The sequence below is a fragment of the Triturus cristatus genome, chromosome 2_1 (genome assembly GCF_964204655.1).
Source record: "Triturus cristatus chromosome 2_1, aTriCri1.1, whole genome shotgun sequence".
NCBI lineage: Eukaryota > Metazoa > Chordata > Amphibia > Caudata > Salamandridae > Triturus > Triturus cristatus.
The window spans coordinates 592,763,335-592,779,335 of record NC_140581.1 but is presented as its reverse complement, the minus strand read 5'-3'; the positions used below and the strand labels follow the sequence as shown (position 1 = coordinate 592,779,335).

The window sequence follows — 16,001 nt, the reverse complement described above, 5'->3', positions numbered from 1 at the left end:
CCATTGGAATCTCCGGGTCCGAGGTCGCCTCTGTACCCCATGGTGCAGGTACCTAGTGTGACGTGGCCTTCAGACCTGCCTCAGACTCCTCCACTTCTACTGTCTAGCGGGCGGGTTCGTCTCTAACCCTATCCTACTGATGGCTTGATATCGCCTCCCAGAATGGCGACTGAGGCAAGTGCTGCCTACGCATGAACTATTCACAGGGTGGCAGCTATTCTTCGCTTTCAGCCCCCAGTGCTTTCCTTGCCTTCTGATCCTTTACTGGATCTTCTCTACATGAAGCCTATTGAGGTAGAGCCTTTGCTATCCCCTTGGGGGTTCTTTATTTGACATCCTGCTTGGCACGTGGGCGAGGCCCTCCACTGGTGACCCTGTTGATCGGGCCATTGCTCGCAGACACCGTCCTGCCCCGGGTGATCCACTATGCCTGTCCCTTCACCTTAGGGCTCAGGGTCTAGTTGTTCAATTGGCTTTTGACTTGCAGTCTTCCTCTGCTTTGCCGTTGTTACCTCCCACCAGGAGGTAACAACTGTACTGGGGTAAATGTATGACATTGTTCTGCATTCTGTCCATCAATAGTTGTTTTTGCATTTGTCACCCCGAGTGGGACGGGTATGCTCAGACGTGAGTCCCGTGCTCTCCATGCCACTGGAATCAAGCTATCCTGGCTGAAGAGGGGAAACCAGTCCTAGGATGCTTGGTTCCAGTCCAGGGAGGACCTGGCTTGGCAGTTCGGGCTGGACTTTTCCCATGAGGCACAGGGTCAAGACTGATTTGCATATGGCTGGGTTCAAACTGGAATGGCACGGTGAGCAAAAAAACGATGGATTTAGGCCCAGATCTCTGTACTGGGGTGAATGTATGGCATTGTTCTGCATTCTGTCCATCAACTGTTGTTTTTGCATTTGTCACCCCGAGTGGGACGGGTATGCTCAGACGTGAGTCCCGTGCTCTCCATGCCACTGGAATCAAGCTATCCTGGCTGAAGAGGGGTGAATCCCCGAAACCGGTCCTAGGATGCTTGGTTCCAGTCCAGGGAGGACCTGCCTTGGCAGTTCGGGCTGGACTTTTCCCATGAGGCACAGGGTCAAGACTGATTTGCATATGGCTGGGTTCAAACTGGAATGGCATGGTGGGCAAAAAAAACGATGGATTTAGGCCCAGATCTCTGTGCTGGGGTGAATGTATGACATTGTTCTGCATTCTGTCCATCAACTGTTGTTTTTGCAGAGCTCCTCTTGTCCGTGATGGCTGCTTTCTTTTGCCGACCACTGCCTCTTGGGGCCCTTGTTCTGTTCAGTTTAGGAATAGTTCTTTCACGGATGACGCACTGTCATCGTTTTGCGCCCAGAAAAAGTCGCTGGGCGGCACGTTTCTTGATGCTGGCGCCAATTTGGAGTACACCCTGGGATATCTGCTGTTATAGGGTGTTTGCGTTACTGCCTCTATACTCAGCCCTTACTGGGCATGTCTTTAAATGTGGCGGCTTTGCTGCGTACGTCTTTGATGTACACTGCCTTATGTCCTCCTTCTCTGGGCACTTTCCATATGGGACTGGCTCAACATTCCTTGTTGCTTCCGCACAGGTGTTTTCCACACTTCGGCATTGGGTTCCTGCTTTAACACTCTCAAGGAGGGTGTTCTCTTCAGAATACTAATTTCTTGGGTCCCTGGGCCTTTAGGTTGGTCCTCATTATTTCACTATAGTGCCTGGCTCCATCTCCTCATCTGTCTAGCGGGGGACCATGGCTCCTCCCGGGCAGGTGGCTGATGTCGCTTGCATCTCTGGACATGGTCCTGTCCACTTCTGCTTCCATATGACTGTTGGTACTTTTCACGTAATCTAGTATTTGATCAGGTAAAACATTGTTTTACACGTATGTTTTCTTCATCTATTTCTGCTCTGTGCTCATCACACAGCACAGTCGTGCCAGCAAAGTTCCTTCCTGTGGTGTCGGTGGTCTTCGCCCCAGTCTGCTCTTCCTACGAGCTCTTCTGTGGGTGTCCAGCTTGCCAGATACCCCCCCCCCTCTTTACCAGTTGCCTACCCTGCTTATGCATCTTTCACCTATGGGCTGCTCACGCTACCTTACAGGACTTTATTTTCTATGCTTCTTGTGGCTCTTCCATCTACACAACATGCTATGTGTGTTCCTTTTCTTCCACATGTCTATCATTCTACTGTAGTCCTGATTTGGGTACTTATGATTCTTGCCGTCCACCCTCTCACATGCCTTGTGAAGGAGCGGCTGCCTGCTGGAGTGTCTTGTGTTTCCGGTACTACCATCACTTCCTGGCCAGGGGTCGGCATCCTGCCAATGCTGCCCCACGTATCTTGGCTGGTGCGGGTTTGACAGTGCTTTTTTCTACTGTTGTGCATACTGGCCCAGTATGCGCTGCTGTCATACAAGTTAGTCATATCTCTGGGTTTTACTTCAGTCCACACATTGGATCCTGTGGATCCATGGGACCCTTGGCTCAATCCTCTTCTTTACGAAGCCATGAACTCTCACTTCCGCACCGACTTTTCTAGGTTTATGCTTTCCTTCTCTCAACCCGGTATACATATGGGGTTTTCGAGCTGTTCTTTAACAGCTTGTAGTGCCTTTGCCTCCCTTTGTTTTCCGCTCTTTCAGAGCTTCATGGGTGGGTGTGACTGCGCTGCCTTGCAGTTCCCACCGTGTTTTGTCACCTTGCTGACGGCTAAGTTCCCTCGGGAACTTGGTGGGGTTCAGTCGCTGGCCCGCCTCCACTATGGGTATGGCTTTGGTATCTATTCTTAGTTAAGGAATCTGCGGCTAGATGTCTCTATCAGATGGACGAGTTACTTACCTTCGGTAACGATGTATCTGGTAGAGACACAGTCTAGTTGCAGATTCCTTAACTCCCACCCGTCCTCCCTGTTCTGCGAGGACCTTTTCAGGTTGGGCTTCCAGCATTCGCCTCCCTCCAGGTGGCTTATCTTTCTGCTGGGTGACGTCTTTCACTTCACTCCTACACGGAATGCTTCATCCTCCCATTCTCGTAATCGGACAGTATGCTCATGTGTCATGTGCCTCTGGCATCCCTACTAGCTGTGTTGCCATTGTGGAATCTACTCATGTTTCCCTACCCCCCACTATCCCCTTCTCAATTGCCTTGGGGTCTCCTACCTCCCCTGCGGTCCATTGGTTTCAATTCTTTTGGCTCTGCCTCTGTCTATGGGTCTATTACTAGGGATACCACGTCCCTTTCTGGTGCCGTCCTATAGTAAATTGTCCATGCTCATGTGTTCCGGACAGGTTGTCCTTCACGATTCTGTATTGTAGTTGCAGACTTTGTCGTCTGCCATAATGCTTTTTCACATAATCCTCTACCTCCGTGGGAGGTTTAGCCTTCTCTTTTGTGGGGTTGCTTCTCAGAGCGGTGCTCTGCTCTTCCCTTCACTAATTTCAATATACAGTGCCTGTCACTGTCCTTTATGGTGCTATTTTTCACCAATCGAATTCTTTTGCTGTTTCATCTTTTTTGAACACTATTCCCATAATCTCACAGTTTTTAGTGGTGGTTCCGCGTTGTGGCGTGGAAACGTTTCTCCAACGAAAACTGACATCAGCGTGCCGGGAGGGGCATATATGGCCCCGCTGACATCACGTCCGTGGATGACGTAAGGGCGGAGCCGTGCGGTGCCGCACCCGGCACGTAGAGGTGCTGATGCGGAAAGTTTTCACTACTTTCATCTTGTCTGTGTTAACCTTGAGACAGTTGAACGTCATCCATTTGGCGACTTTGATCATGCAGGCCGTGAACTTGTTCCTTATGTTGGCGGGTGGGTCTTGTCTGAGAGGGAGAGTATGAGTTGTGTGTTGCCCACGTAGGAGAAGATGTTGATGTCATGTGTATGGGTGACGTTGACCAGCTGGGATATGTATGTGTTGAAGAGAGTAAGGGTGAGGGATGAACCTTGAGGCACTCCACAGATGAGTTTGCGGGCTTCTGAGGAGTAAGGTATCAAGCTGACAACTTGTGTTCTGTTCATCACGGATGGAACATCAAGGCAAGTCATATGAAGAAGGCTACTACCTGGATGTTAATTGTCAAGTATTTCGACTATTTCTTGAGACCTAATAGTTATAGGACCCTCTTATGACACGTTGCAGCGGGTTGGAAAGGCGGGGGAACAAGGCCAGTAAAGTAAGGACCCATGGTTTAGTTTTGCATACCCTAGATACTGCACGTAAAAAATACAAATCAGATCTCATGACCTATACCACACATGACCTATACTACATGGCATGTACTACAGGTGACCTGTATCACGTTGCCCATGCTGCAGAAGTAATGATGCATGTGTGTGCTTTATCACACCTGACCTGTACATCTACATAACCTGTACTGCACATGGCACACACATCTAGCCCTGCTGGATTCTTTCACATGCATCAACCCCATATCCAGCTTCCTTGGTCTAATCTCTGCCATTTTACTTTTGTTTCCCAGGACAGCCAGCTGCAGCTGGATGATGCGGTTCGAGCCAATGATGACCTTAAAGAAAACATCGCCATTGTGGAGCGGAGGAATAACCTCCTGCAGGCCGAGCTGGAAGAGCTGCGTGCAGTGGTGGAGCAGACGGAAAGAGCCCGCAAGCTGGCAGAACAAGAACTGATCGAGACCAGTGAGAGGGTGCAGCTTCTGCACTCCCAGGTGAGGAACCACGTGGAGCTTATAGGGAAGGCTTATACCATGCACTCCCAGGTGAAAAGCCACATGAAGCTCAGATAGGGGGGGTAGACCCTGCAGTCCCAAGTCAAGAACCACAGAGAGTTCAGTCAGAGAGAGGGAGCAGACCGTGTACTGCCATGTAAGGATCCCCAGAGAAAGAGCACAGATTCTGTACTCCCATTTAAGGATCCACAGAGAAAGAGCAGAGATCCTGCACGCCCAAGTCAGTAATCACAATGGACCTTTAGGTTAAAGTAGGCATCCCTGAGGTCTCATTAGTCACTTATAGATGAGCGACACTTTTGGGAACACAAAGACGAGATGGATTATAATGTTTGAGTCAACACTCCATTCCCATTGGAACTTCCCCTGAGCTAGCATCACATTGCTCATTTTTCTTTAACTTACCTATTCCATTACAGAAGGATCCAACTATATGCAAATCATGTGTGACCCCACCACAAAAGAACAGCCAATCCCCAATTCCAAAGCCAACAAATCAAGGATACAGCAGACCTTAAAACAGAACTCTGAATATACTAATAAAACCCAAATGTGTAACTAAAGGGCAATTAAGACATCTAACACCACTTACTACGAACAGCTACTTACCGACCATATGAATTTGACGGGCAACGAGCACCCACATCAGTTGAGGAAATATGTACATAATTTTGTGCAGCCTTCCAATCTCAACGACGAAAAAGCTCATAACTCATAAAAACTGACAGTCACTAACCACACGTCTTCACAAAATCAAATAAGACTTCATGGCCTGGACAAAATAAGGAGCTGTAATGCCTCAATATTTAAATAGTGCACGCAAGAGACGTGTTAATTACCAATACCATTTTGCATAATTTGTCTTTGTTAGAAGGTGGTTTTGACACTATCGGCCGTCCGGATTTTTCGCTTTTTGAGCACCTAATTGTTGAGCTTTTACTGTGGGGGAGCCTCATAAGTTGGGACTCAACCCCAGTGAACTCAGGATGTAAGAGACTGCACGGGGAATTTCCTGGTGTACCCCTGGCTTGACCAGGCCACTGCGCAGCAGCTGGAGTAAGGGACATCGGGCTGGTTACATGCAGACACATGTGTACATGGGTGTGCACACGTGTAGGGGCTGAGCAGGGGAGATTCCTAGCGTGCGCAGTCCAGGAGCAGCTACAGAGGGAATGGAGTGGCAGGACTTATGCAGAATTGGGTGGTGACATGGAATAGGCTTTATACACTGAGAAGGAACATGCCAGGGAAAGTCAGAGTGTTTTACTGTTTTTCACTTCGTTATTCCCCTATGGGGATGTGGAGCCCATGGGCTAGAGTAACTTCCGGAAGGCCTACAGATTCCAGACACGCACTAACGTCCACTGTAACGGAGGTGAAAAGGAGTATTCTGCAGAGTCCAAAGTCATATTTGTACTGCTTTTGGTCATCCAGAAATGTCACGTTTCTCTGAGTCAGTCATAACCAGGGCCTGGCTGAGGGTTGACCTCAGCTGGATGGATTGATAACTTTTCTTCCACAAGCTAAGGACTCCTCTCCACGAAGAGTAGATGGGTGGGGCTACAGGCTCATCCATTAGCAGCTATCACTGGGTGCCAGGCACCAGGCTGCAGCAAGGAGGAAAGGCAGCGAGGGGGAAAGCTTTTTCAGAGACCATGTGGCAAGAGACCCTGGACGACGCCTTTTGAACAAACCCAGAGGCTGGGCAGGAAGGAGGGAGCAGGGGCAGTGAAGTGATGTGTCGCTGTTTGATAGGACAAACAGAGACTTCCTGCCAGCCCCCTACTCCACTTTTTAAAAGTGCTTGCGCAGGAAGAGAAGCTCTCTCTGGGGTGTGGTCTGCTGAGGCAGAAGGTGCTGGAGCTTGGTGCCATGGGCAGTTGGAAGGAGGAACCCCCTGATTGCCCCCAGGATCCTGAACAGCACCAGAAGAAGAGTCCAGGACCAATGCGCAGGAGCAGGGGCCTCTGCGCAGGGAGAAGAAAGGCCCAGGAGGAGAGCCAAGCGAAAGGCTGACGCAGGGAGCCAGTGAAGACAGCTCCCTGCTGAATCCCCCCTCTCAGAGACCCAGAGGGTGAAGGAGAGTGCTCCCGGTGGCTGGGGAGCACCACCAGGAGCAAGAAGAGGCCAAGATCAGCCAAGTCGGACTCCTGGGGGCCGAGATACGCCCCCAGAAGGTAGGCGACTTTTGACCTCTGGAGGGACCGACGACAAAGCGCGTGGGGCTCCACCGCCAGTCCATGATGTACCCCGGGGTGGGTCAGGCCCCGGGGGCTACCCCCAAAAGAAGTCAAGTCGGGGGGCGCCGTCGCGCTCCCCCGTGAAAGTGCCCAGTGGGGTGCCAGGGGCCTACCCTGGCCCCCGACGAAGAGAAGCCGGGGAGCACCGTCACGCTCCCCGTGAAGAGGTGCAAGGGAAGGGGCCCGGGATCCCAACTCTGGGCCCCGTGTGTGATCGGAGGCGGGAGAGCGCCGTCGCGCACCCCGCGAAGACTAAAGTCTGGGGAGCGACCCGGGACCCCATGCCCGGGCCCCGAAGAAGAAGAGAAGTCAGGGGGTGCCGTTGTGCCCCCCGTGAAGATGAGGAGGGGCCCAGGACCCTATTCCCGGGCCCCGAAGTGAAGACAGGCGTGGAGGGAGTGCCGTCGCACTCCCGCGAAGAATGGACCCACCTGCGGGAAGCTTCGTGTGTCTGCCCGCCAGAGCGGACAGGCCAGAACTGCTGTGCCGGCTCCGCGGCAGCACACGAGGGTGCTGGCCGCACGGGGAGCCGGCGGGGGCAGCTGGGGGTGGGCTCCCCAGGCTGCCCTTTACCAAAGAAGGCAGGGGGCGGTCCCGGGTGGGACCGGGACCCCAGAAGAAGTGTTGGGGCATCGCGGGGCCCCGTGGGACTGGGCCCCCGAGAATCCGCCGATCGGCCAGGGGTGGGCTCCCCGAGCCGTTACGCGTACCTCGAGGTCCAGGTGGGACCAGGCCCCCCAACGAGGCCTAAAGATGCGGCGAAGCCGCCATCAGTTCATCGCGCCTCTCCCCGGCACAGCGGGAGAGCTGCTCATCCAATATTCATGAAAAGGAGCACAAAGCGCCCCCAGAATACATTGCCAGGCACTTGGAAATAGTTTGTTTTTGTGCTTGGTGGGCCCCAGAGGAGGGGGGTCACCCTCAATTGTGAAAAGGTGCTGGGGGGAGCTGCTGGAGAAGCGCAGTCTCCCCCCAACACGAAGAGGAAAGTCCCCCCCTAAGCTTCTAGGGAAACTAAAAGAATAACCCCTCAAGGGTTCAGCACAGGCATAAACTCCTCCTGGGCTGGAACTTTCGTTCTACAGCTGGGGGTGTACTGAGAAGTGCCTCAAGGAGTGAAAGGTTGGGCTGGGGATGTCTGGAGCAGGGCATCCCCTGGAGGTGAAGAGGTGTAATTGCACCAGAAATGCTTTTACTAACGTTATTTCTGTTAGGGGGACTGAACGTCACATGTGTAATGTGAAGTACCTGTGTAAGGTGATGTCATAAGCAAAGTGGGGTTATGTTGCCAGACATTCCTGTAAGGGTGACTGGCTGTATATGCGTAATCCTATGATTTCATCTGTGATGCCTTTAGGGGCTGTAATTGCAATGCATTCTAATGATCCACAAATGTGATGAGTACAGTCATTCTAAAGTGACGTTTAAACATGGATTCTTGCTGCTGCGCTTAGGTGAAGAACCCAGACTGCTAGCCCTTAAGATATAGAGGTGTATACTTCATGGTCAGTAGGGAATGCTCAGCCAGGGTTGTGTGTCACCAAGGCAGGGTTACCTATTTTAAATGCTTGTTGAGATAATGGGGTGGGTCGCCACTGGGATGGTGCCAGTGTGCAGGGCCCTCGCTCCAGGTTACATTCAACTAATTGCATTGGGGGCAAGATGATGTGCATACATAGGAGTGGTGGTACTAGACCCCACCCCCCTGCGGGAGTGGTGGAGATGTTATGCAATGTCACAAAGTAATTCCAACAGCTTATGTATATTTGTAAATTGGTGCGTAGTATTGCGTAGTGTGTGTGTTTAATAAATGTACTCTTACTTTTATAAAGCAAAGTACAGACTGGACAATCAATTATTGAGTGTTATTTCTGCGCACCTGCAAATGGCGATATCTGAAAGAAACACGTTAGTTAGATTCCTCACCTTAGAATATCCCCAGGCGTCAGACTGGATCCGGAAGATTTTTCGTCAGCAATACCCCTTGCGCGTCGCTAGGCGTCGTCTGCGGCTCCGCGTCCGTCGTCAGCGTCATGCTCCGGAATGACGTCGTCGGAGTACTTAGACGCCGCCCTCGCGCGCTGACGTCAGTTCTTCTTTTTTCTGCGCCAGTAAGCACAGATCTGGGAGAGCTACCCCTTTTAGTCTTTTTTGACTAAGTTTTTTGATCCTTTTTGATCTTGTCTCGACTCCGGTGCCGGTAGGATGCCTGGTTTCAAAGCCTGTACTGACTGTAACCGCTTGATGTTGGTTACGGATCATCACCGCCGGTGCCTTTACTGTTTGGGCCTCGACCACGACGCGTAGTCGTGTTCGGACTGCAAGGCCCTGACCTCGAAGGCTAGACGGGAGCGGTCCCGTAAGCTCCTCGAGATTCGCCACTCGGCTCCGCGCCCCTCTCGATCCCGGTCCAGGAGGAGGTCCAAGGATCGGTCGCGGAGCCGCAGCCGACGTCATCATCGCTCGTCTGGCTCCAAGTCTTCCGGTAAGTCGAAGCTTCCAAGAAGTCCAAGAGGCGACACCGCTCTTTGGACTCCCCTCGCCGGTCTCGCGACTCGGCCGAGGTTCCGGGTGGTTCCACCCCCGCGGCTCCAGCGGAGCCGCAGGCGCCACGCAAGTCCCCATACCCGCCGGTCCCTGGGACTGACGCGACACCGGCGGAAGTCAGTGCCTTCCTCTCGGCCATGAGGAGCCTGGCTCCGCCGTCGACGCCCGCTGGCGCGCCTTCGGGCCCCGCGGACCCGACTGGGCAACCTTGCATGCCGGCGGCCCCGGCGCCGTCGCCGGCTCCGGCCCCGACGCCGCAGGTCCCCGAGGGACTCACCCCCGAGTCCCCGTCGACGCCGGTCGACCTCGTCACGCCTCCTCCGCCGGCGTCGACACCGGTTCCACCCCCGACGCCAGCTCCGCTCGGCGTCGAGCCCCAGTTCAGCCCCAGTTCAGCCCCGCTCCGGATCCGGTGCCGTTAGAGACACATTATGTCTACCGTCTGGCTCCGATCCTTCCTCCTGTTTACCAGGAATCGGATGACGGGTGCGAATGGGAGGGGTCCGAGGATCCTATGGCCGATCAGGCTCAGCTGTCACAGGACTGGGCAGATGAACTGGGGGAGGCCAGTGGTCTGGATACCTCGCCAGACACTGGATTCATCTCTCCTCCGACTGTGGCTTCGGAGGAGGGTGCTGCTTTCTCTGTGGTGCTGCGCAAGGCGGCCGCAGCCCTTGGGCTCGAGCTGCCTGCCGTGGCTGTGAGGACTAACGTCCTCACCAAGGTGCTTCAGTCTGCAGCAAGCTCCACTGAGCCTCTGCTGCAATTCAATGAGGCCCTCATCGACGTTCTGCAGGGCACCTGGTCCAAGCCCTCCACAGTTTCTCCTGTGGACAGGAACGTTGCCAGGCGCCACCGCCCTGCTCCGGGCGACCCCAGTTTTCTGTCCCAACACCCCACCCCCGAGAGCCTGGTTATCCAGGCTTCTACCTCCCAATCCTCCTTCCCGACCGCCCCGCCGGACCGGGATTCCAAAAGACTGGAACAGTTTGGCAAAAAGCTGTTCTCCTCCCTTAGTTTGGGTCTGCGGTCTTTAAACACCGCTTGTCTTTTGGACCGTTATTCCCACTCTCTGTGGGATACGGTGGAGGACGTGCTGCCCCTGTGCTCGGAGGAGGCCCGAACATGACTTACCCAGGCTCTGGTCGATGGGAGGGATGCAGCACGACATGCAATCCGATGTGGGCTTGACACGACGGACTCGCTGGGTAGGGCGATTTCTACCACGGTGGCGCTTAGACGTCACGCCTGGCTGCGGTCCACGTCTTTTTCGGGGGATGTCCAGAGCACTCTCATGGACATGCCCTTTGATGGCACTCGCCTTTTTGGTGAGAAAGCGGACAGTGCGCTGAATCGCTTTAAGGACTCCCGGGCTACGGCCAAGTCCTTGGGCCTCTCGGCCCCGCGATCGCAAACTTCCGCTTTTCGCCCCTTTCGTGGCCAAGGAAGGGGCGCCTCCTCACGTCCGCCTAGCCACTAGCCGCAGACCCAACCTGCGCGCGGTCGTGGACGTGGTTTCCGCCGAGGCGGTTCTGGAGGCCGACGCGGTCAGCCCACATCCACCCCGGCAGCATCCGCCTCCAAGCCTTCCTAGTCCGAGCTTTCTGGCCCATTCCTCGCCAGTGGGCGGCAGAGTTTGCCATCACCTGCTCCACTGGCGTACCATCACTTCGGACAGGTGGGTGCTGCAAATCGTCCGAATGGGCTACTCCCTCCCCTTCGAGACGACCCCTCCAGCCATGCCACCGCAGCACCACCGTATCTCGGGGGATCATTTGAATCTTCTGCGAGAGGAAGTTTCGGCCCTCTTGGCCAAAGAGGCCGTTGAGCGTGTTCCGAGCCCAGAAGTAGGTCGTAGTTGTTATTCCCACTACTTTCTGGTCCCCAAGAAGGGCAAAGGGGGCCTACACCCTATCTTGGACCTCAGGAACGTCAATGCCTTCCTCCAGAAGGAATGGTTCAAAATGTTGACTTTGGCTCAGGTTCTAGCTGCCCTCGACCCTGGAGACTGGATGGTGGCGTTGGACTTGCAGGACGCATATTTCCACATCCCCGTCCTGCCGGCCCACCGGCGTTACCTGCGGTTCACGGTGGGCCAGGAGCATTTTCTGTTCACCGTGCTCCCCTTCGGCCTCACCAGTGCCCCTCGGGTGTTCACGAAAGTGATGGCGGTGGTTGCAGCTCATCTGCGCAGATTAGGGGTTCCAGTCTTCCCCTATCTCGACGACTGGTTGTTGAAGGCGGGCTCGCCCCAGGCAGTCGTCCCCCACCTCCAGACTACTGCAGATCTCCTGCATTTGCTGGGGTTTTCCATCAACGTGCCGAAGTCACACCTGAGTCCCTCTCAGCAGCTCCTCTTCATCGGAGCGGTTCTCGATTCGGCGCAGTTCCGGGTCTATCCGCCGGAACAGCGGGTCCGGGATATTCAGGCCCTGATTCCCATCTTTCAGCCTCTATCCTGGGTTTCGGTCAGGCTTGTGTTGCGGCTTCTGGGGCTGATGGCCTCCTGCATCCTACTAGTGCATCATGCCAGGCGGCGCATGCGGGCTCTGCAGTGGGACCTGAAGTTTCAGTGGGCCCAGCATCACAGAAACCTGTCCGACCATGTCTTGATCTCAGAGGGCACTGCACAGCAGTTGCAATGGTGGCTCACAGACCGCGATTGGGTCATGGGCAAGAGCCTCTCCCTTCCCCAACCGGAGCATGTCGTATTGACGGATGCGTCCCTCCTGGGATGGGGTGGCCATATGGGAGAGGCGGAGATCAGAGGTCTCTGGTCTCCGGCGGAGTCTCATCTCCACATCAACCTGTTGGAGTTGAGAGCGATCCGACTTGCACTGAAAGCCTTCCTTCCCTCTGTCAGGGGAAGTGTCGTGCAGGTGTTCACGGACAACACCACCGCCATGTGGTATTGCAACAAACAGGGTGGGGTGGGGTCGTGGACCCTTTGTCAGGAGGCTCTGCGCCACTGGACATGGCTGGAACACCAGGGCGTCACCCTAGTGGTTCAACATCTGGCGGGCTCTCTGAACGCCAGAGCAGATGAACTCAGCCGCCGGTGCATGATGGATCACGAATGGCGTCTGAACTCCGAGGTGGCACAAGGTCTCTTTCAGCAGTGGGGAGAGCCTTGGTTAGATCTATTCGCCACCGAAGAGAACGCGCAATGTCAGCAGTTCTGCGCGTTGGAATTTCCAAGGCGGCACTCGCTCGGCGACGCTTTTCGTCACGAGTGGAGTTGCGGTCTGTTGTACGCCTTTCCGCCTATACCACTTCTGCCCAGAGTGCTGAAGAAGATCAGGCGCGACCGGGCCCAAGTCATCTTGGTGGCTCCGGACTGGGCACGAAGGTACTGGTATCCTGAGCTACTCAGTATGTTGACCGATCCTCCGATACGTCTGCCCCTTCGGGAGGATCTTCTGTCGCAGCAGCAGGGGACAGTCCTCCACCCGAACCTGTCCAGCCTCCACCTCCATGCGTGGAGATTGAGCGGCGGCAGTTGATGCCATTTGACTTGCCTCCTGAAGTCTGTGATGTCATTCTGGCAGCCAGGCGTCCCTCCACAAAGACGGTATACGCCTGCCGGTGGAACAAATTTGTGGCATGGTGCACAGCAAAGGCTGTGGATCCCCTTTCCGCCCCTCTTTCTGAGGTTCTCCTCTTTCTTCTTTCCTTGGCCCAGCAGGGCTCTGCCTTGGGGACCTTGAAAGGTTATCTTGCGGCCATCTCTGCCTTCTTAAGGCTTCCTGATCAGCCTTCTCTTTTCAAGTCCCCAGTAGTTACACGCTTTCTAAAAGGCATTACGCACACGTTCCCTCCTGTCCCTTTTGTAATGCCTCAGTGGGACTTGAATCTTGTTCTCACATTTCTAATGTGCGCTCCCTTTGAGCCTCTTCATAATTGTCCTCTTCGTCTGCTGACGCTTAAGACTGCTTTTCTTGTAGCCATCACCTCGGCTAGACGGGTGAGTGAGCTCCAGGCTTTATCATCAAAGCCTCCTTTTCTATCTGTTCATCCGGACAAGGTTGTCCTTCGGCCTCGTCCCTCCTTTCTTCCGAAAGTGGTGACCCCCTTTCATCTTGGGCAATCTGTCACCTTGCCCACCTTCTTTCCGCCTCCGCATCCTTCCAAAGAGGAAGAGAGGCTCCACCGTCTGGACCCAAAACGTGCGCTCTATTTTTATCTGGACCGCACAAAGCAATTCCGGGTGGACGACCAACTTTTCATTGGATACGTAGGTGCTAAGAAGGGGAAAGCTGTGCACAAACGGACCGTCTCTCGTGGGTCGTTTTGTGCATCAAAATTTGTTATTCCTTGGCAAAAAAGGACCCTCCTGTGGGGCTGCGCGCCCATTCTACTCGGGCCACAGCGGCTACTACTGCTTTGGGACGGGGTGTCCCTTTGCAGGACATCTGTCAGGCGGCTACGTGGGCTTCGCTCCACACGTTTGCCAGGCATTATTGCCTTGAAAGCCAAGTCCGGAGGGATGGCTTCTTTGGCCGTTCTGTCCTCCAGGACTTTCTGGTGTGATCTTGGTTCGCAGACCCACCACCGTGGTTGGTATTGCTTGGGTATCTATTCTAAGGTGAGGAATCTAACTAACGTGTTTCTTTCAGATGAACAAGTTACTTACCTTCGGTAACGATGTATCTGTAAGAAACATTAGTTAGTTAGATTCCTCACCGACCCACCCATCCTCCCCGTTCTGCGAACTGACATCTAGGGTTAAGGCTATCCCTTTCAGGGCCCTAGAATTTTTTGGCACCAGTGTCGGTATCTTGCATGGCTCTGCGTTCCTGGCGCGGAAGGCTATGTACAAGAACTGACGTCAGCGCGCGAGGGTGGCGTCTAAGTACTCCGACGACGTCATTCCGGCGCACGACGCCGACGACGGACGCGGAGCCGCAGACGACGCCTAGCGATGCGCAAGGGGTATTGCTGACGAAAAATCTTCCGGATCCAGTCTGACGCCTGGGGATATTCTAAGGTGAGGAATCTAACTAACTAATGTTTCTTACAGATACATCGTTACCGAAGGTAAGTAGCTTGTTCTACTAGCCCACACCACCTCCCTTGAGTAAGCCTCAGACTGCGCTGCAACGCTACCCTCAGAGTCAGGTGCTACAATTGGGTGTTTGGTTCCCAGTGAAGGACAAATGTAGGCAGGTTATTTGTGCAGGCCTCACAGATGCTGCCTCGTTTTCCAACATTCTTCTACTATGAAGGCACAATCAGAAAACAGTGGAATGGAGTGCTGCCCTATTGAATTCTGAGTGCTTAAGAAGCACTGTCTCAAGCATTTCAATATATACTTTTTGTGTCTTGAGGAATCTCATTGGAGATTTCCACAGCGGAGAACCGCCACTGCCCATCCACGGTAGAGGTGGAATCCCAATGGATCATGGTTGATGACATTTGGTTCTTCCGTCTGAAGCTTCACAATGCGGGTGGAAAGCAGAGGTAAACTCACTGCTGTCTATTTACTTTCCCAGAATACCAGCCTTATTAACCAGAAGAAGAAGATGGACGCAGACCTGTTGCAGCTACAGACCGAGGTGGAGGAATCTATCCAGGAGTGTCGGAACGCAGAGGAGAAGGCCAAGAAAGCCATCACTGATGTATGCATTGACTCCACTTTTTTGCATAGGCTACAGACTGGTCTAGTTACTTTACTATTACAGACTAGTCTAGTTATCCTACTATTACAGACTGGTCTAGTTACCCTACTATTTCAGAGTTACCCTACTATCACAAACTGGTCTTGTTACCCTACTATCAGAGGCCAGCTGCACTCACGAGGTATGCTTGACTCTGTGATGTCTTCTCCCACAGGCGGCCATGATGGCCGAGGAGCTGAAGAAGGAACAGGACACCAGCGCCCATCTGGAACGCATGAAGAAGAACATGGAGCAGACCATCAAGGACCTACAGCAGCGGCTGGATGAGGCCGAGCAGATCGCCATGAAGGGCGGCAAGAAGCAGCTGCAGAAGCTGGAGGCTCGGGTGCGGGAGCTGGAGAACGAGCTGGAAGGCGAGCAGAAGCGTGGAGCTGAGACTGTGAAGGGCATGAGAAAGTACGAGAGGCGCGTCAAGGAGCTGACCTATCAGGTATGTAAGCTGGCCCTCAAAGAGCATCCCGGAAGATGGGAGACATCTACTTTCTTACAAGATGGGGGTGGCTTTCAGATACATTCTGGAAGTCTAGGCACACAAATGAACCTGGCCAGTACAAAGACAGAGCTTCTGGGCAGATTCTGGAAGGTTGCCAAAGACACCAGGCTTGGAACGAGGATTCAGAGAACGGACTGAAAGATGAAGGGGAGTATTATTTACCTAGAAGAACGATTAGGAACTTCAGGGAGAGCTATCCAGATTAAAGGTACTATGGCTGGGCTTCTAAGAAGACTGGATGATGTGGAAGCCATGTTTGACTGTGAATGTATTGTCCTTTTATCATGTTGAAGTGAAAGATATTGTCAATGTGATATGGTTTTCTTACATCAAAGC

The 16,001-nt window shown here is 53.6% G+C and overlaps 1 protein-coding gene across 1 annotated transcript in view; it reads left to right on the top strand.

Moving 5' to 3' along the window:
- LOC146865664 (myosin-6) overlaps nt 1-16,001 on the top strand; it is a 353,172-nt gene that overhangs the window by 301,229 nt on the left and 35,942 nt on the right. The window contains exons 34-36 of the mRNA XM_085632498.1: nt 4,483-4,686; nt 14,987-15,112; nt 15,327-15,602. Coding sequence (XP_085488624.1) covers nt 4,483-4,686; nt 14,987-15,112; nt 15,327-15,602 — 606 coding nt within the window. The remainder of the gene's footprint in view (nt 1-4,482; nt 4,687-14,986; nt 15,113-15,326; nt 15,603-16,001) is intronic.